Below are 21,851 nucleotides of genomic sequence, written 5' to 3' on the forward strand. Positions count from 1 at the left end.
TTTTCTCTTCTTAGGTAGAAAAAATTCAAACTAATTCTTTCACGGGATCATCCACTTATATATTACACTTTAACTAATAACCACATGAATGGACAAGAACACCATCCAAATTGTTCCGTCTGTAACAAAATATCATAATGGATTAAGAATGTTGATCTTTTAATAACCATCTAATTTATATGAAAATAAACATACGTCTAAAAGAAACAAGATACATTGTTTACCTTGTCCAACTGTTCACTTTCTCCGTCGAACGACTCGCCGGTGAAAGAATCTGGCACGAGACAACTCGGTTCAACAGAATTGTACTCCATTAAAATGGCTGTGATAGGTAGAGGCCTTGGGCTGCAGGGGCTGCACAGGACGTGATCGCGGTAACCTTCGCCGGGCTGCACGGTGCACGGGTTAACGGGTGTGGTGAAAAATTTTTTTTCTCCACTTGGGGGCTGGCCAGACGTTGGAACAGGGGTAAGAATGGGTTGTGGGTGGACTGAAAAGTGAGTCTTCTTTGTTGGGAAGGAGCACGGCAAAAGAGAGGAAATATGGTATGAGGATATGAAAGGTGTTACCGTTCCTATTTTAAAAATATGATATTTTAAATTTTAAAAAATAATTATTATTATAATTAAATTAATTACATCATTAATTAAATTTATGAGTAATTTACATTTATAACCCCATTGTTTATATTGTTCATTAGAATTATTGTTCACCTATACTTTTCCTAAATGTAACACTTTGAAATTCGGTAAAGTGGAAACAATATTTCATTTCAACAAATAATATAAACTTTATGACTTTATCTACATTGTGTATCCAGTCATAAATATGCAATTTGGTTAACTATTTGTTATAATGGTTAGGGATCGTTTAAGATTTTTTTTTATTTTATATATATATATATACATATAATTAAATTTATTGTATAAAAATTAAAAAATATTAGTAATTTTATTTTTTTTATTTATAAAAATTGAATAAAAAATATATATTAATAAGAATAACATTTTTAATTGTTATTATTATTCTTATTTATTTGTTATTAGTTATTTCAAAACGTTGAAATTTAAATTTTTTATGTTATATATACATGAGTAATTGACATAAATATTTTTATTTATTGTATCTATTTTAAATAAAATATTATATCAAATTGTCAATTTTTTTATTATTTATTGTAAAATAGAATATGTACTTCTTCTAATAATAATGAGTTTATGTAAATTATAATAGTTAATTTAAATTGAGTACACCTAAAATTTAACATAATCCTAATAATATAATATCTTAATAATTTTTCTAAACAATAATGAAAAAAATTAAAAATATATATCATCCGTTCAATTTTTATAAGTAAAAAAAAATCTTATATTTTTCTTTTAAATAATATCTATCTACCTTTTATTCTTATTATTTTTCTTATTTTTTTAAAATTTAAAAGGATCACATCATAAAATAAAAATATATAAATGATATACAAAATTTAATTATAAAAAGAAAAATGATTTGTTTGAATTAGATTAGATAATTTTAAAAGTTAAACCTAAAATCTAATTTAATTCAGTACAATCTAATCTAATGCAAATGTTTTCAATTTTAATATATTTTATATTTAAATTTAAATTAGATAATATTAAATTAAATTTTAAGTTTTTAACCCTATTCAATTTATTCATGTAAATTATCCTTATGTACCTCGTGCTTCAATCATTCTTAAACAAATAGAAACCCTTTATTATTAATTAATTAATTAATTAATTAATTAATTAATTAATTATCACCAACCAATTTTGTCTCACGTATAAATAAATAAATAGATATATCTAATAGTAGGATTCAAAATTTCTACAATTATATTCCATTATATGCTAGCAGTCATTCAACATAATAAGCTAATCTTTTCAAATTTTTTTGGTACAATACAAGAATTTTATATTAATTTTCTTGTTAACACTATATATGTAATATCTTTAGTTAACATTTGGTTATTTAACCGATATAATAATAATAATAATAATAATAATAATATATTTAGTTACTGAAAATATTATTTTTTTTAAATATTGTCTACGAATTTTTTTTTTTTGGAATTGAATATTGTCTACGTTTGGAGTGTTTCAAATATCAATTGCAACAAAAAAAATTGGTCCAACCACTATAGCCCAATATTAAATTCTCAGTAGGCCCAAATAGAATAGAAGAAAGAAAGTTTGCCAAAAAACATAGAAGAAAGACTGAATTTGAAATCTTTAAAATTTGAATTTTATTTTAAAGAGTAAAATATGGTCTTTTCTTATTTATTTTATAAATGAAACTAAAAATAAATATAAAAAAATTATTTAGAGATAGAAGATTTTATTTTATCTTATAAAATACAAATATAAAATTTAGAAGATTTAAATTCTAAAATAATAGCTTCGGAGAAACGCAGAAGAAAGAATAGAAGTAAGCACAGAAGAATCGTGAAGGCAACAAAGATGGCGGGCGGTGGCGGAAAGGTGTCGTTCAAGGTGATACTCACCTCTGATCCCAAGCTTCCCTTCAAAGTGTATGTATCTTTTTGAATCTCATCTTTTCTTCTTCTTCTTCTTTTTTTTGTTAACAAATTATTTTAATTGTTATCTGAAACTATTTCAGGTTTAGCGTTCCAGAGGCTGCGCCTTTCACTGCCGTTCTCAAATTCGCTGCCGAAGAATTCAAAGTCCCTCCTCAGACCAGCGCTATCATCACCAACGGTAATGTTCCAGCAGATCAAGCTTTTCTTTTTGTTGATTTATTTATTCGTTTATCGTTTAGCTTCCGTTATTTGATTATTAATTTGGTTTCTCAAGTTTTAGGGTTTTTGGCGGTTATATGTCGCGCTTTTCTAACTTGCAAATTGTGGTTTGATTGGATACTGAATGCTGAATACTAATTTCCTTGGACATTTTTTTTTTGTCAATTATTTATATTCTAACTTTTGATGAATGGAATTAATTAATAACGCGATTAATTTGATATATCGGATGCAATGAGGTGCACTTAGGGTTTTCGGATTTATCGCATGCTCTAAACTCTGATGCTGGTTATTATTATTATCAAAGTTTGCACAATTCCTAGAAATTTGATGGTCATTTGTTTTGTTTGCCCAATTATTATATATTTAGATCTTAAATTACAGGGGATCTTCTCCCTTCCAAAAGATAGAAGCTTTAGATGCTAATTTGACTAATTACATAATTGAGATTTAGAAAAGATCTCATCTACTGATTAAATTGTTCAGCCCATCATAGGTGAATAGGTGTTCTTTTGTCACTTGAAAATTCTAATTTTTGTTGATCAAGAAGGAAAAAAGGAATATGGCAAACATAAGCTACCACTACCAGTACCAATACTAACATGGACCCTGTGATTGTGAAACCACCAGACTTTTAAGAGTACTTTTGTGAATTCAGACTTGGTATTACTTTTATGTTATTCTTATAGTAATTTCCATCTCGTTTTCCTGCATTTCTTATATTACTTTTTATGCATGCAGATGGTGTTGGCATAAACCCTCAGCAGAGTGCAGGTATGCCAATGCTTTACATTTATTTCTTTTAATTTGAGGCTGTGACCAAAGAACTGCATCATCTTTCACTTGAAATTTGGCTTAACATTATCGTTCTTCATTTTGAAACATTGCTTAAAAATAAGCATGTGGAAAGGGAAAAAATATCGCTCAAAACATTTGGGGTGATCTATTCTGATTTAGCTGAATATATATCTTGAAACTGCTTGATTTTACATGGCTCGGGTTTGCAACTATGGGTTCTTATAGAAGGATTATATCATGAAATTGAATAAAGATTATTTAATACCATATAAAAGTTGATTATAGTAGTTACATTTCATTTGACACATTGTAAATTTCTTTTCCAGGGAATGTCTTTCTTAAGCATGGATCAGAACTGCGCCTGATTCCCCGTGATAGAGTTGGAGCTTCTTGCATGTTACGGGGTGTGTGAGCGGAAATCAAACCATTTTATTTATATATACCTGTACTATTGTAGTCTGATAGTTAAACATATTAAGTACCAGTGTTACTGATCTCATAGATTGGGATCAAAGGGTATCTTTAACTCATAAGTTTATTTGAATAATGAAATAAGTTTTTGGGAGATTTTTTGTAGTTAATTATTATACTGCTGTGCTTTAATTTGAGGTAGCTTTTCCTTTGGGAAACCTCCAAGCCCCTTCTTCTCCAGGTGAAACCATAACTCAGAGCAAATTTGGTTAAATCCGATCTTTAATAGAATGTTGATGTATGATGTATCACCGGTAGTTAGTAGGCTTGTGGGAAGTGGGAGCTCATATACATACATATTCTAGGTTTTGAAGATAAATTAAATTAAAATATGAGTGATTCAACATCTATATTATATTACATGTATATTAGGTTATATATATTGAGCCAAATAAAGCTTGTCTTGCTCAAGCACCCATTTCGACTAAAACTCGACCTGCACTAGGCAGGGTAATTATTGTCTTGACCGGATAGAAGCGATTTGGATACCTACGAATGTGTTGCCACAATGCCACATGACCATCTCTAAAAGACAAACTTAATTATTTCTTCATATAAAATTTAAATTTCAAGGTTGAAATTTTCCTAGTATGTGACCAAGGTATTTAACATTTAGAAGCATATCAAAATAATTCTAAAATTGATATAGGGTGCATCAGTATTCAGTAGTAATGCAAAGAGAAGTTAATTATAGGATATCTATCCTTTTTAATAGCTGCTTTGAGTGTACATTTTTAGACGTAAAATTTTATACAAATTGATGCGTTGAACTTGAAGTTTTGTATTTTAGTACGAAATTTTCTTTGCACATCATGTAACTGAACTGAATTTAGTAACTTTAGGCGCAGTGCATTGCTACAATTCAAGTTTCTTGCCCTTCTTCATTTCTTGATGTTCATAGACCTTCTATACCAAACTTCAACCATTTGCTTCTTTACAAAAACCAGATCTTCTCAATACATGTATATGATTTTTTTTTTTTTGGTGTCTACATGTATATGGATTGATTGCAAGTTTGTGTTTCATTTATATAATCTTTTTATTTTTTTACTTGTTTTTCTGTCTCATTGATTTTTTATACGTGAAAAACAGGTACTCAGGTAGACCCCCACGGGTTTTAACAAATCCAGTGACCCGGCCTGCTTATATAATCCGGATCGGATCATGCTTAATTAAAAAAAAATTATTCGAAAAAACGACCTTGTTTTAAGCATGGTTTTAAAAATCGGACTTGACTGATCGGTCGAATCGATTTAACTGAGAATCGATAATAAAAGTGGTCCGGTCTGCTGTCTATAACCACTGGAAAAAGAATCACTTGAGAATCGCAGAATCGGCCGAGAACCGACCGGTTGGATCGGATTGATAACCGGCCGGCCCAAAAAAACCCCTTCTTCCCCCAATTCGTGCACTCCCTGAGAGTGAGACCTCTGAAGCAAAGCAAAAGTGCAAAACCATAGCCCCTCATTGCCGCCGCGGTCCCCAGGTTCTCAGCGCCGCCGCTTCTTCCTCTTGCCCGTTTTGCAGAACCTAGATAGCTCGGCACGTCGTCTTCATCTTAGTAGGCTTCTCCGTTCGTGGCTTGGAGTAGCTCGCTGTCGGGTCGCCGCTTGCCGTCGTCTCGCCTATCGCCTCGTCTCGCCGCTTGCGGTCCGTCGAAGGTTAGTGGCCTCCACTTCTTCTTTTGAAGTTCTGAAATTGTTGTTCAATCATGGTGGTTCCATTTTTTTCTTGTAATCTTCTGTAATTGCCTGTTGCTGATGGATTGTCTTGTATTTGCTGGTTGGTGATGGCTGTAAATTTTTTTTTTCAAATTTACGGATGGCTGGCTCTGTTAGTCTGATTTAGTGTTTTACTGTTTTGTAATTGCTGGATTTAGTCTGAAATTTTTGTCAAAAACTTTAATAAGAGCATTAACTTGTTTTACTGTTATCACATTCAAGAACTCTAATAAGAGCGTTAAGTTCATCAGTTTGTGACTTTGTGCTTTCCATCTCGCTACAAGAGCTGACTGTGAGGAAACAGCGGATTCTAAGCTGACCACTTTGTTGACCAGCTCATCAATCTTCTCTGCCATTTCTGTCACAGTGAGAGTTGTATGAGAGCCAGCCTCAAAGTGTTCTTTAATCTTCTCCTGTAGTAACTGCACCTCCTGTTGATGCTGACTTATTTTATCAGCATCTTCTTCCAACTCTTTTGTTTCAAATTTACTGATTTAGTCTGAAATTTTTGTCCAAATTTACTGATGGCTCTGTTTTGTAATTACTAGGTGCTGATGGCTCTTAATTTTTTTGTTCAAATTTACTGATGGCTTTGTTTTGTAATTGCTGGTTTTGCTGGGTGAAGGTTTAGTGTTTTGGAATGTTTTATAATGTGCTAATGTTTGTAATTGCTGGCTTTGTTTGTAATTACTGGGTGAAGGTTTAGTGTTTTGTGATTATTGGTTAATGTTTTGGTTGTTTGTTGCGAAATGCTGTAGGCGGAATTTAGATATGGTCTTGTTGATAATTTTTTTTATTTCTCATTGTGCTGCGGCTGTTTTTAATGTTGTATCTATTTTACAAATTTACAAGTTCTTGCGGATTTTGATGATTGATAAATCATGATGTTGGGATTTAATATTTAGATATGTCTTTTAACTATTTAACTTTTGAGTTTGTATTTTGATAAGATCATATGGCTTTGGTAGATGATATTTTATGTAGTGTTTTAAATTTCGAAGATATTTGAAGATTTATATTACGCTATAATTATATTTTAGGATGTTTATTTATAATTTATTTATTATTCTATTCTAAAATGGTTTTTTCGGTTGAACCACCGGTTAGACCAATAAACTAATGAACCAATAACTAGAGCAGTTTGATAACCGGTCCGGTTCTCAGAACCTTGAGTTTCAAGTGAATTCCCTGGCCCCCAGTCTCTCTTCTCTGGAGTCACCACTCTTACCACTGGCCTCGGTCTCTTTCTCGTCACTTTCTGACTCAAGCTCAAGCTCTCTCACCTCTCTCACAGCTGGGGTTGTCGCACTCAGGCTCTCTCGTCTCTGGTCTCGCTCACTCACTCACTGTCTCGCACTCAAGCTCGTCATCAGTCGCCGGCGGCAGAAGCAGACGGAACCAGCATCTGGTCCCTCGGCTGGTGGTCGTTGGCGTCTTCTTGCTTCGGCTCGGTTGGTCAACTTCCTTCACCGTCAGTTGGTTCCTGGGCAGGTGAGTTCCAACAAATTGCCCTGCTTTTCGTTGCTGTAAATCATCACTCCACCTTGAATTTGTTGCTGAAAGTTGAAGTTGTTGCTGAAAATATCACTGAGCTTGGAGCTAAAGTTTTTATTCCTGAAAATTATCATAGTTGAATTTGTTGTTGAAAATTATCAATGAGCTGAATTTGTTGCTGAACATATCAGTGAGCTTATTTTTTTGTTGTTAGAAAACATCACTGAGTTGAATTTTTGCTGATTATCATCACTGAACATTGAATTTGTTGCTGTCTTGCTTAAATAATCACTTAGCTAAATTTTTTGTTGCTGTAATTCATCATTGCACCTTGATTTTGTTGCTAAAAGTTGAATTTGTTGCTGAAAATATCACTGAACTAATTTTTTTGGGCTGAAAATCATCAATGAGTTGAATTTGTTACTGATTATCAGTTCATCACTGAAGCTTGAATCTGTTGTCTTGCTGAAATTAGTTAAATTTTGTTTCTGTAAATCTGTAAATAATCTTTTGAGCTAAATCTTTTATTGCTGAAAATTATCATAGTTGAATTTGTTGTTGAAAATGAGGTTCATGCTCTCTGCAACTCAGAATGTTTTTTTTTTTTTTTTGCTAGAATTTTAAAAATGTTTTCATCACAACTCAGTTGCTATTATGAATTGTTCTTGGTATTGATTTTTGAAAAATACACTAATATAGATATAGATGCAAATCAAAATGAAGGAAATGTTGGTCAAGCTTTAAATTTGTCCAATGAAGATATAGATGTTGACTTTAAGATCACCTCTTGGATTTGATTTACTGATTGTGTCTCTTGTTCATTTAAATTGAAAAAGTATTTTGTACTAGTGATTAGTTTATTATATATTTTTAAATCGTTAGTTATGTCTAAAAATTGATACTTGATTGTTATTAATATGTTTGTAAAGTCATGCATTTTAAGTTTTAACTTTTGATTTTAATTTTATTTTTATAATTTGATATTTTTATTTAATTATGGCCGGGTCAACCAGGTGAATTAGTGACCCACCGATTGAACCAGTGACTTGATGACCCGGACAACCAGGTCAATTATCGGTTTGGTTATGATAACTATGGTTCAAAGTGACACATCTTAAGGAGCTCCTAAAAATGGCTAGTTCTCTGTTCCATTTAATATTTTGCATCTTAGCTTTATAGGTAAATCTTTTATCTCCCACTTTTACCATATTATTAATACAATTGCCAACCTCACTTTCTTGCTTTTCGAGCATCTATTTCATACTCATGTTTTGTTAGCACCTGAAGTTAAACATTCTTTGACCATTATTCTTGACATTCACTTAGTTGAATCAGAGGTTTTCAATTCATTCTCTATTTGCTTTTGCGAGTATAAAAGTGGTGGATTGAGTATAGAACATCGATGCATTTAAAGGAAAATGGATATAAACAGAATCCAATTAGCTCTGCGCTCTTGTGGGATCTTTCAATCTATCAAACACGCCAAATCACTTCACTCTTGCATCATAAAACTTGGCTTTCTGAATCATGTTTTCCTCGTAAACAACATGATCTCTGTCTATGCAAAGTGTCTCCATGTAGATGATGCGCGAAACCTGTTTGACGAAATGCCTCACAGAAATATCGTTACTTGGACCACAATGCTCTCTGCATACACCAATTCTGGGAGTCCCCACGTGGCCCTTTCGCTTTACAATCAGATGCTGCAATCCGAAACAGAGGAACCCAATGGGTTCTTGTACTCGGCGGTTCTCAAGGCCTGTGGTCTAGTGGGTGATGTTGAACTGGGTAGGTTTGTTCACCAGCATGTAGCTCAGGCGAAAATGGAATTTGACACTGTTCTGATGAATGCACTTTTGGACATGTACGTCAAATGTGGGAGCTTGAAGGATGCAAAGCGAGTTTTTTATGAGACCCCACTTAAGAATTCGACTTCATGGAACACGCTCATTCTGGGTCATGCTAAAAGTGGCTTGGTGGGCGATGCTCTGAAGCTGTTTGATCAAATGCCGGAACGTGATCTTGTTTCTTGGAATAGCATCGTTGCTGGTCTAGCAAGTACTGGAAGCCCCCATGCATTGCAGTTTGTTGCTAGGATGCACGTGCAAGGCTTTAAACTAGATGAGTTCACATTCCCACGCGCTCTCAAAATTTGCGGTCAGGTTGGTGAAATAGCAACGGGGAAACAAATTCATTGTTATGTTATCAAGTCAGGGTTTGAGTCTTGCAATTACTGTATATCATCGTTGATTGATATGTATTCGAATTGCAAGTTATTGGATGAAGCAATGTTGATCTTTGATCAGTTCTTCGACAATTCTTTTGTTGTCGAAAGCTTGGCACTTTGGAATTGTATGCTTTCTGGATATGTTGTCAATGGGAATTATGGAAAGGCTCTTAGTCTGATTGCACATATCCATAAAACTGGTGCATATTTCGATTCCTATACCTTTAGTATTGCTTTAAAGGTTTGTATGTACTTCCAGAACTTGAGGTTGGCATCTCAGGTGCATGGTTTGGTCATCACAAGTGGCTATGAGTTAGATTGCGTTATTGGAAGCATTCTTATTGATCTCTATGCGAACCAGGGGAATATTAATATTGCTTTGAGATTGTTTGAAAAGTTGCCAGATAAAGATGTTGTGGCTTGGTCTAGTGTGATTGCTGCTTGTGCTAGATCTGGCTTAGATTCATTGGCTCTATCCCTCTTTACGAATATGACTCGTATGGATCTTGAGATTGACCATTTTATCCTTACAGTTGTTCTTAAAGTTTGTTCAACCTTGGCATCTCAGAGAATTGGAAAGCAAATTCATGCTAACTGTCTTAAAAAGGGATATGAATCAGAGGGAGTTATTGCAACTGCTCTTATTGATATGTACTCAAAATGTGGTGACATTGAGGATGCCTTAGCGTTGTTTGGCTGTCTTTCAGAAAGAGACACTATGTGTTGGACAGGGATTATTGTTGGATGTGCACAAAACGGAAGAGTAGACGAGGCAATCAATCTTTTGCATAAGATGATAGAATCTGGTGAAAAGCCAAATGAAATCACCATTCTAGGTGCTCTTACGGCTTGTAGGCATGCTGGCCTAGTTGAAGAGGCATGGGCCATATTTAATTCTGTTGAAACAGACCATGGATTGAAAAGGTGCCTAGAGCATTACAGTTGTATGGTTGATCTACTTGGTCAAGCAGGACGCTTCGAAGAAGCACTAAAATTGATTAGTGACATGCCATTTAAGCCTGACAAGACGATATGGTTCTCCTTGCTTGGCGCTTGTGGAACTCACAAGAACCAGTATCTTGCTAATGTTGTTGCTGAGCATCTTCGTGCTACATTTCCAGAGGATGCTTCTGTATATGTAATGCTGTCAAACGTTTATGCAACTCTTGGAATGTGGGATAGTTTAAGCGAAGCAAGGGAAGCCTTGAAAAAAGTAGGCTTAAAAGGAGCTGGAAAAAGCTGGATTGAGATCTCAAGTTGACAATGCTGGTTTTGTTAATGGCTTGGTTCAGCTAGCTTCCCCCGGGTTCATAGTGTGTGTGATTTTTCAAGATGCATTGCTGACTGTTCTAGTTTAATAGCTAGTCTGGACCATCAAAGCCAGTCTAAATTTATAATTTGGTGACTGCAATAGTTCAATGAGAAGGTAAAAATCATATATCACAATTTAAATGGCAGCGGGTAGCAGATATTACCACCTAGTGGGATAGGCTTTGTTGTTGGTGTTTGTTGTTGTAGCAGATACTGCACTTTAAAAATGCATGAGTTGATGCGCTGAATGCAGCAGTTCCCTCTGATAAGATTGTTATACCTGCTATTGCCACGAGGCCTCATCAATCAAGTGATTGCATCCCCCAATGAAATATGAAAAGGTAAAAACTTAAATTATTCTTAATAGTAATAGCGGATTCAACTTCTAGCTTTCAAATATCAGTTCCAGTTTTGGGTTACTCACATCAGAATCAGCTCTTGTATAATGTTGTATTAAACAAACTTTTCCTTCTTTTTTATTGTATTCAGGGCTTTTTACAGAAGTCATCAAGTCTCCACTTATATTTTAACATGGTTGATCAGCTTGACATTTTCAGCATATCTTTGAAAAGCTTCCATCTGATGAGATTGAGCATGTGGTAAGATTGGCCTTCCTCATTTTTGTCATTAAGTGCTATGGTTCTTTTTACTTTCTTTGTTGAAACCTCTATCTAAATATATTACTAGATGGGCTTTACAATTGGTTACTGCTGGGTTTGATGCATAGCAAGATAATACCTGGGACATTTTATACCAAAATAACTTTTTAGGTTTTCACATTTCTGGTTCCTATCTCTGAACTTTACGTCTTTATCTGTCTTTTTATAGTAATTTAAAAAAAAATATTGGGTCACTGAACTTTTTCACTTTTTCTTTAGCCCATTTCCTATTGGATATGTATAACAAATCTAGAATGATTGAACATGAATATATCTTGTTTGACAAAACACCACCACCTTATTTTTATGTCCTTATTGGTTCCGTTCTCGTTACCCATGCTGGAGAATAGATTAAGACACCACAAAGCAGCATTGAGAATTTGTTGGGGCAGATACAAACATCTCTTGAGCTATGTCCACCATTGATTGTGATCACAGATCAGAGAGGATTTTGGTTACGTGGTCAGAGCCCATCCCCCGAGGTAATCAAGGATATCACCTTGCTCATCATTTGACTCTCCAACAATTATTAAAATGCAAAAGCATTTATATTATACTACATTCCATGTCTTTGTTTTGCAGGGTCATTTCATGCCGGGGTTTTAACATTATGAAGCTGCATCCAGGCATAATCTCAGGTCTTTCTTCCAAGCCAAAGCCATAATATTGAATATACCAATTTAAAAAGGGTGAAAGCCCACTATACACTTCTTTTTCTTTCATTTTCTTGTTACGTTTTTACCAACTGATGCTTTAAAACCACTGGTTGATTTCTAAATTGAAAACTTCCATTGAAATAAATGAAATTTAACTTCTATTAAAATTCTTAACCAGAATCCTTAAAAAAAATTAGTCAGCAAAATGCTACTTTGTTAATACCTACAGAATTCCATTCTGACACCATGGCAAATTGCTAGCTAGCAATAATGCAAGATTCCTATTCCTTAAATTATACCCAAATGAGAAAACCTAGTACATAGAGCTGGAAGAACATGAACCCTAGAAGAACATAGGTAAGAACAACAGAAAAGTGGTCCTAAAACAATTAGGTTATGCCCTGTCCAAACATGAGGCAGAGCAATTATCACCACATAGCAAAAACAATGAACATGGTAGACCCCACAAGTGAACCCCACCTCCACAATTCATCACAGTGGCTTCTCTGCATAAGGCCGACTCATTGCTATGATGTGCTATTGTAATGTCTCTACCATGCATGCTAGTGGCAGTGCCTTGTATGGAATTTATTTCTTGAAGTCTTCCCACGGAATTTTTATTCCCTTGGCCATGTGTGTGATTTTTTTTTTTCTGTATCAATCATTACTCTCACCATGTCTTAAGGCACAGGCTTCATGTTTCTGAGTCTGACTTTCCTTTCTCCTTTAAAAGAGCCTTCCATTTTGTTTCGGTCTTCAGTCACAAGCATGACATGTCAAGTTGTTGTGATAATGTGTTCCCTTCACAGCTTCCAATAACTGCAAAGCACAAACTGCAAAAGTTACCGCGAAACTCCCACGCCACAATTTTTTCTGCCCGCCCTTTTCGCGCCATATTTGGTTAGCTATAATGAGGTTCAGAACATCTTAATGGTAAAGTCAAGGAAATATATATATATATATATATTTTTTTTTTTTTGGGGGGTAATAAAGTAAAAGGTTGATCTCAATCACCATTGAATTTGTAATTTTTATCATCTATGAGTCTCATTGTCGTGATTTAAAGAATATTTAATCTTCGCTTTTTTGCGTTATTAACTTCTTCATTTTAGAGAAGTTTGATCTATCAAATTGGTTCCCTAATGTAGCGTTTGGTGGAGAGACAGAGACAGAAAGACTGAGACTAAGAGATAGAATACTAAGATTTATTTCAATCTCTGTCTCTCAATCTTAGTTTTTCCGTCTCTGTCTCTCCACCAAATGCTACTTAAAGATACTGATGGAAGGACCATTCACGATGTATTTTTTAAGGGCAATTTGAGTGGTTAGATCTTTTAAAAACCAAATTGACTCATGTATGTATGATTTTTTAGAAATTACTTTGATTATTTATTCATATTTTCTTATTAGAAAAATGTTATATTTAAATATTGAGTCAATATTTTATAGCTAATATTAGCTAATATTAGTACGCTTTAAAAAAAGTAACTGAGTATAACACTCTTAAGAAAATGTCCTACAATTAGAGGTAACAAACAAATTAGGAGTTTTGAACTTTATTTTTTTTAAAAAATCTTACTAAAAAAAAGTGGTTAGCCTAATTAGTTGATTATTTTTTTACATGTGAATCATTAATATAAAATATAACAAATAAAAAATTACGATTTATTTAATTAACATGGAGTATAACATTCTTGCTTAATAAGAAATGATTAAAAATAGTCATATCTTATCTCACACATGATATACATGCATAATACTTTCTGTTTTTTAGCTACTTGTTTTGCACAGACTGGTCATGGGGTATGTCCAAAAATATAAAACACTATATTTCACTAGTTCTTAGTGAATTGTTTCTTCTTGCTGTCTTGTTGATTAGTGGGAAATTTAGACTTGCGCTTTAGTATTAATATTTCTCTTGATGTTGGTGGTTATTGTTACTAATTCATGGAGAGTTGCGAACTTTGGGGAACAAATAATGGTTGGAGGACGTTAATGATGCTATAATGAGTACAAAACAAGAGTCAAGCAATGGTTTCAACTGGGCTCCTTATTCGATGGAAATTAGAAGAGGAACCACACAAATCTAGGTCCCACGCACGAATTGAAGTTGCCTTAATTCGCGTTACTATGCTAAACAATGTACTAATACGATGGCTAAACTATGATTATATGAGATAATGCACATCAATTCCGTTAATCATAATACCATAGTACCAAAAGGTTGCTGCTACATGTATCGAGCTATTATAAGAGTCATGAAGAGTTTCCTGTTAATGAAGTGAATTCAACTACACAAGAAAACAAGCACTATTTTATTTTATTCATTTACTTTTTATTTTTTTTAAAAAGTGATTTGGCAATTTAACGCTACCAAATTACTTCATTTATTTATCTAGATACTTTTTGGTCCCCCATTTGTAAGGGCAAGCATTTCTAGCTGCCTCCAATCTTTATTGGTTTTAAATTTGTCTATAATAATAATAATAATAATAATATAAATAAATGTTTTATTTCAACTAATATTCTTTATATTTCGTTTTTACTTTAATAATTGCTGTAAAGTTATTGCTTTACTAATAGATTTAGTTTTGATTCAGGGACTAAACCAAACTTAGCTACTAACAAAAATTAATTTAGGTTAGTTGAGTGGTCACTTGAGCAAGTGTCAGAGAGTTTGAATCCTATCTTGTGCAGATTCGCGACGGATTAGTTCTTGACATGTTGGGCTAGCGGATATCGTGGGCAACCAAACCAAACTTAGCTACTGCTACATAGATACAACCATGGTTATGACAAGATTATAAGGTGAATTTAAATGCCATAATATACATTATACAACTATAGATAAAGTCTAACATCTATTACCATACCTACTAACAGTTACAAAAATCAGTGGAAAACTGATATATTAATTCCCCTAGAAAGTGCTAATAATAATAATTCAAGCAGATGATGTTAAACTTGGAATTACAGCTAATAAATCAAAAGAAACTAAGAATCTAAAGAAAGTTGACATAATAATCATATCAAAACCCTCTATAGATTACAACAAAGCATGGCAATATAGCTCTTGGATTAGACACATACAACTCATCCAAGTTGGAATAAGCTCCAACTTCTCCTGCAACTGAATCATACTCATCCATGGTGCTGCTGCTGCTATTACTATTACCACCTTCTGCATTGTTCTTCTTAACTCTCCCTGCTATCACCCTGCAAACCAGCATTGCCCTCTTTTCGCTTCCTTCGTCAGCCGGCGACAATCCGGCCATGTCATGAGCCCTTCCACTTGTGGCCGTGGTTAGAATGCCGCTGGCAGCTTCTCCGGTTGTGACCTTGAAACCATGCTTGATTATGCTGCAAACATTGCAAAGAGGTATTGAATTGCAGAGGTTGGATGAACCGTTTAGGCCGAGTGAGCATGAGAAGGTTGTGGAATGGAATCTGAGTAACTCATTTCCATCTGCTATGCAACGAGCATGTTTCTTTGTGAGCTTTGTAGCCTTTGCTTTAATGGAGTCTCTGTACTCTTCAAATTTTCCTATAGTCCTTTGAGTGTTATGAACCTTGAGAATTCGATCGATCTTGCACACTGGTGTCTGCTTCTTTAGCCAGCTTGAATGGAATATGATCTCAACTATGTTCTTGCTTGTATCCTCAGGTCCAAGCTCAGAAACTATTAGAGAAAATTGAAGAGTTAATGATTGTATGAGGAAATTGAAAGTGTTTGGTAAGAGTTTGATTTATTTACCTGCATGTTTAACAGCTTGATGATGCTCTAAGCTCTCAGCTTTCATGATTTCACCACAATCAGGGCATGAACAAATGGTGGTTCTAAGAGAAGGGTCTCTGGTGAAACCAAGAACAGGATCTACCACCATTCTACACTCATAGCAACCAGAGAGTCTTCTGAATGGCATTCCCCTGAAGGAAGAACCACCGGCAGAGGAGGTAGAAGATGCTGAGAGTGAAGAAGAAGATGCAGAAACAACACCATTGTTGTTGGTGAGTTCATTCAGAGGTGCCTTCATGGATCTGCTTGAAGAACCATCATTGTTGGTAATTGATGTCATCATCCTTCTCTTGTGAATATCCGGTGTTCCGGTCTCCGGCCTCGTCGCCGTGATCTTGGTGTTGTTGCATAGAGAGCCTGAACACTTCATCTTCTTGCACTTCTTGCTGTTGTTGTTCTCTTCCTCTTGAAGAAGCTTTCTTTGTGCCTGCTGTTTCTTCTTCACTGCTTCTTTATTACTACTTTCCTGATTCTGTTGCTGTGGCCGTGGTTTTTCCAGCTGCACATTTTTACAAGACAATAAGCCTCTTACCACTGCCCAAGAGGGTTGTTTTTCTGTTTTCTGAGGCTTCTGGTGGTGGTGGCTTACATGCTTAGTTACTGTTGGTTTAAGAGGTTTTGGTTTGCTCATTGTTGAAAAAGTTTGCTTCTTTTTCTGCTTGAGACTTCAGCCTAACAAATAATGGCTAATGCCTTAAATTGCAGCAGATTGGGACTTGGGATTTGAAGCATTGTTTTTGTTTTGTCTAGTGTTAGAATATTTTTTCACAAGTGTTGGGTCTATGAAGCTTTGGAGGAATCTATAGTTATTGTTTCTTGGGAGATATTAGAGATGTATGATCTATCATGATGTGGTATCTAGCTATTGGTTTTTTTCTTGATTCAAGAGTTTTTTTTTTTTCTTTGAATTAATGGGAAAGTAAAGAGATGTGGCCTACTACTGGTCCCCTTCTTTTCATGATTTGGCTGTCCTATTTGTAATTAAGAAGTTGTTAAATATCATACTCACCATCTTTTTTTGCCTCAAGAGGTTACTAATTCCCACGAATGATTAAAGTACTTGGATTAATTAGTGGCAATTTGAGTTGTGTCTCTCTAATACACACTTCTGATTGTTTATTAAATTCTAAACCTTTTCTTCTTTTAAATTCTTTTAAGAGAAAATACTCTGTTTGATCCTAAAGTTATACTCGAGTCTCAATTTAGTCCTTAAAGTTTCAATTGTCTCAATTTAGTCTCTGAACTTTTCAAATTTTAATCATGTTAGTCCCTACAGTGATTTCTGTCATTGAGTCAATTGAAAAGTTTGGAAACTAAATTGAGGCAATTAAAATTTCAAAGACTAAATTGAGATTCGAATATAACTTCAGGGACTAAATTGAGTATTATCTCTTCTTTTAATATATATATTTTTTCTTTTTTATGAAATAACTCATTAATCAAGTTACACATTTAAAGAATAAATGTTTATGAATTAGAGGTTTAATTTAAGATTTTTACTATCAAAATTTTTAGTGTTTTTAATCTATGTCAAGAAATAAAAAAAAAACTAACTAATTTAAATATGTCGAGTAGTTAATTTATTCGTCTATTTAAATAAGTATCAAAAGTATAATTTTCACATTTTATATGTTCAAATTCACGACATATTAGTTCTTGTTTTGTGATACTAAAAGATACCAAAAAAAAAATCCATCAATGCCATCTAAAATACCTTAGCAAGTTTTTTTATTATTATTATTTTGGTGTATTTTGAGTTTATCATTTTGAAGAGAGAGAAAAAATAGCACAAAAACATAAATTTAACTTTTATTTTCAACCATTTCTCTTCCAAAACGCCATCTTTCAATTTCCAACTTTGGATGTAAGATTTTATTACTATATATACCCTTTTTCCTTTTTCTTTTTTTACTGGGATAAAAGATTAAAAACCTTGCCCCTTGGGGATCATTATTATTACTAATTTTGCTTGGTCAGAATGCAATATACTGTACTAGGGTACATTTTTTTCATATTTTAAAGCAGACCATCACGTTTCAATAAAAAGTGGATCATGTTGGTGCTCAAATTTCCATGATATTATAAATGCTTTTTGATCCTCAATGCAATGAAATTTATTGTGAGAACCAAGTTACCCAACTACCTCTAGAACATACACGTATATTTGTCCATAAAATTTTAATGGAACCAATGCATCGCTCAAGTTAATAGTGCATAGACTAGGTTGTCTTTGTCTTCAGTTTAAACAGATAAAAAAATTTTAAATGAAATTAGTTCTTTATACTAATTTTTTCTTAGTAATAGGTAGAAATTTAGGTGAACTTCATATGAAGTTAATAGATTAGAATTGTTAAATGAGTCAATAGATTTGACTAAATTATCATCTAACGACTTTTAATTATGAATAATTTTCCATATACAAGCGTTTTTTTATACAAGTCTTTACAAGTCATTTATATTAACGCGCTTCAAACCGTACTGTATGTTTTCACTGCACCTTCTTCTTCTTTTTGCTGCACGTTCTTCTTCCTCTTCCTCCTCGTCTTCTTCTTTTCTTTCGTTTCTTGTCTTCTCTTTCTCTTTCTTCATTTACTTGCTTTTCTCTCTATTTTCTTCGTTATTCTCGATTTCCATTATTTTTTGACATCAAGTTTTGAAATCATTTTTGAAGAAGAAGAAGCAGCAGAAGATGAGGAGGAGAAAGAGAAAAAGTTCTGAATTATGCATAAGGTGTACTTCAACGAATTTTGGGTGTATTTCTGTAATCTTTTGGGTGTATTTCTATAATCGTTTGGATGTATTTCTGTAATCGTTTGAGTGTATTTCTGAAGTTTCATTATCTTCAAATTTGCCAAGAAACTCGTTTTCATGGAGGAAGAAGAAGAAGAGTCATTCATAATGCATGGTGAGTAGTGCGCTTTGAAAACAGGAAGTGGTTGAATAAGATGCGTTTATTTACTCTTGAATGTGAGAGTGTAATGCGTGTGTTTTGTTGGACTTGTGCCAACTTGTAAAACTTGTAAGCTAAAAAAACTTGTATGTATAGTAACCTTCTTTAATTATTAACTTCATATAAAATTAACTGCACGTGAGTTTTCATTTTAGTAATATTTTATATCTCATTTGACCCTTTTTCTTAATCATGAGTGATTCTTAAAGATGGACTATTAGAGTTGGTCAAGTTGACTCAAGTAATATTAATTACTTACTAATAAAGGCTAATAAGATTTAAACATTTAAGTACTATAGTTTAAACTAAATATATAATCAAATCCAATTTAAAATTTTACTCACATTATTAAATAGCACTCCAATATTATTTGAATCTATTTATAGTTATCAGTTTTGGTGCTTTCTAAGATGTCTTCAATTCTTGAACGGATCTTTATATGGGACAGACTTGAATCACCATTATTAATTACTACAAACTTTCTGAAACCATTTAATTTCTTAACACTATTTTGGTAGAAGGGTTGGATGAACCTTTCTTAGTAGTTTCTACTGCCTCCGAAAATCTTAGTTAAGACTTCAATTAATTAAAGACAAAGACCATGTCACACTGTCAAATCAGCCATAATCGCTGACATGCACCATATCATAACAGATCTCATAGATATATAATAATTGGTTAATAATAATAATTTAATTTCACTATATAGGACAAACATTAGTAGCATATCTAAGTACAAAAGTTAATGAGTAATAGCTCAAATGGCATAATCTCCCCATACTTAATTAAGAGGTTGCGGGTTCGAGTCTCCTATTTTTGATAAAAAAAAAAGTACAAAATTTTTATATTTTAATAAAAAATATACCCGAATTATATTGACGTTGGTAAAAATATTTTTAAATTTTGTTCTCGATAAAAATATCATCAAATAATTTTAAAGTATGTCAAAGATGTCTGATTATGATAAAAAATTTACTCTATTAACATAAAAAAATCTTATTTTTCATATAAAAAAATTTTGTTTGTCACATCATTTTTTTTATTAACGTAGAATATTTCAATTCACAATTGTATATTTGTCATGTTTTTAAATAATTTGAAAATTTTTTTATCGATAATAAAATTTGAGAATATTTTTATCAATAACGAAATAATTTAAATGCATTTTTAGTGAATTATCTTTATATTTATTATATAATGTGCATATACATACATGAAAGAAACTGTACACTTGTATTTTATTTATTATTTTGTAGAGTAAATATCCCACTCGACCCCCGACAATTATCTCGAAAGGACAACGAGACTCCTAAGAAAAAAAAACACTCAATCCGATCCTTGATATTTTTTTTTGGGACTGATTAGTTTCTGTGCCAAAAAAAACAACATTGATTTTTTTGGCACAGAAACCTCGTTATCCTTTCGAAGTAATTGTCATGGAACGGGTTGAATTTTTTTTTTTTTTATCAAAAATCTCGTTATCTTTCGAAGTAATTGTCAAAGACTATTTTAAATTTTTTTCTATTTTTGTACTAACTAGCTATAATAGTTTTTTTTTTTCTCTTTCATTTCATAGCTCCAACCGGCACGAATTTATGGTTGAGAGGGGTGAAGAATTAATTAGGGTTGTCGTTATTGAAACTGAGCCCAAGGTTGAGTTTATTGGGGTAAGAGCATTGCAGCAATTGCAAGGAACTCCACTAATTACACCATAATGGGGAAAAGCTGATTTAGTAGTAATTTGATTCCTTTTGCCTCAAAATCATGCGAGACCCATATGCCATGGAATAAAGCCGTGCACTTTAATTAACATAAAAATCAGTAATATATAAGTAATTTAATTAATGCCCTACAAAAGGTTTTGAAAAATTTTGCTTTAACCGCTAACTTTATATTATTCCAAAACTCTAGCATCAATGTGTGTGGAATGTAATTTCTAATTAAGCAAGCATACACACATGCTATGGCAACTAATCTTATGTTTTTAATTGATTTTTATTGTGCAATTAAACTAATTTAGTTAAGACTTAGGAGGAGGGGTCTCTCCAAGTGTCAACAATAGTATACAATAATTTCGGTTTATAAAATAATTTAATTTAGAGTAAACTTTCAAATTTATTTTCAAAAAAAATTAAATTGTCTACTTTAATTTTTAATAAATTTTTATTACTCAAACACATTGTTTGGATGGGGTGAATATGGAAGGAAAGAAAATGTGAAGAAAGAAAATGGATGGAAATGTGAGTTTTTTGTTGTTTGGATGAGGAAGAAAAATAGAGTGGAAAGAAAAAAATTGATGTGGGACCCATAAAAATGTTTTCTTCTCAAAGATGAGATGAAAATAGAAGGAAAATGTATAATAAGTATAAAATTATTAATTTATCTTATAATAAAATTTATCAAAAATTTATCCGTTTAACTTAGGAGTGCACATGGCCCGCCCCGGCCCGAAGATCAGACCCGGTTCCGAATACTTTAGGAACCAATTTGGTATGATTTCACTGGGTTTAGGGTCGGGTAAGGGTCGCAAAAATAGACCCGGTCATTATTTCGGGTCGGGTCCGGGGCCATAGCTCGGGTTACCCGAAGTCGGCCCGGTGGCCCGGTCATCATGCACAATTAATATTTTGTGTTATTAGTGATGGATCATGGCTATTCTTATGTGGAATTTAACTATTGTAAACTTTAATATTTTGTGTTATTAGTCATTATAAGACTATAAGTTAATGTTTTATGTTTAGAATGCATAAGATTTTAGACTAATGCATAATATTGTGTTATTTGTATTGATTTAAATATTTGGTGTTATTAGACAATTATTAGTATTGATTGTGGTTATGCTTTAGTATTGATTGTGGTTATGCTTTAATTTTGAAGAAGGGTTGGTTTTTATTATATTTTTCTAAGTGAATTTTACCATGTCAATTAATGGTTGGAGTCTTGAAAATTTAGATATTTTTACATGCTAACTTACAAGAACGTATCAACGTAA

The 21,851-nt window shown here is 33.0% G+C and overlaps 3 protein-coding genes across 12 annotated transcripts; 2 read left to right on the top strand and 1 right to left on the bottom strand.

The window, feature by feature from the left end:
• Window positions 1-2,390: 2,390 nt before the first annotated feature.
• Window positions 2,391-4,141, top strand: CCP2 (ubiquitin-fold modifier). The gene is made up of 4 exons (XM_016308049.3): window positions 2,391-2,548; window positions 2,638-2,735; window positions 3,518-3,550; window positions 3,901-4,141. The coding sequence occupies exons 1-4, from the start codon at window positions 2,478-2,480 to the stop codon at window positions 3,984-3,986; spliced, it is 288 nt and encodes a 95-aa protein (XP_016163535.1). The 5' UTR covers window positions 2,391-2,477; the 3' UTR covers window positions 3,987-4,141.
• A 1,147-nt stretch (window positions 4,142-5,288) lies between these two features.
• Window positions 5,289-16,936, top strand: LOC107606085 (Pentatricopeptide repeat (PPR-like) superfamily protein). Of its 10 annotated transcripts, none has more exons than XM_088493249.1 (8): window positions 5,289-5,706; window positions 6,907-7,257; window positions 8,274-8,439; window positions 8,842-11,139; window positions 11,288-11,397; window positions 11,808-11,939; window positions 12,040-12,095; window positions 15,883-16,936. In XM_088493249.1, exon 4 carries the CDS (start codon window positions 8,868-8,870, stop codon window positions 10,746-10,748), a length of 1,881 nt encoding a protein of 626 aa, XP_088349375.1. In that variant the 5' UTR covers window positions 5,289-5,706; window positions 6,907-7,257; window positions 8,274-8,439; window positions 8,842-8,867; the 3' UTR covers window positions 10,749-11,139; window positions 11,288-11,397; window positions 11,808-11,939; window positions 12,040-12,095; window positions 15,883-16,936. The 10 variants fall into 10 exon arrangements, with proteins under 10 accessions (XP_088349375.1, XP_088349374.1, XP_088349370.1 ...); XM_088493244.1 differs by adding an exon at window positions 14,811-14,921 and having other exon boundaries at window positions 5,290-5,706; window positions 8,274-11,139; XM_088493245.1 differs by adding an exon at window positions 15,778-15,846 and having other exon boundaries at window positions 5,290-5,706; window positions 8,274-11,139; window positions 15,931-16,936.
• On the bottom strand, window positions 14,904-16,540 carry LOC107606086 (uncharacterized). Its single transcript, XM_016308056.3, has 2 exons — window positions 15,868-16,540; window positions 14,904-15,792 (listed from the first exon to the last, which is right to left on the bottom strand). The coding sequence occupies exons 1-2, from the start codon at window positions 16,538-16,540 to the stop codon at window positions 15,143-15,145; spliced, it is 1,323 nt and encodes a 440-aa protein (XP_016163542.1). The 3' UTR covers window positions 14,904-15,142.
• Window positions 16,937-21,851: the final 4,915 nt, after the last annotated feature.

Source organism: Arachis ipaensis, chromosome B7 (genome assembly GCF_059453495.1).
Source record: "Arachis ipaensis isolate K30076 ecotype BB chromosome B7, ASM5945349v1, whole genome shotgun sequence".
Lineage (NCBI taxonomy): Eukaryota > Viridiplantae > Streptophyta > Magnoliopsida > Fabales > Fabaceae > Arachis > Arachis ipaensis.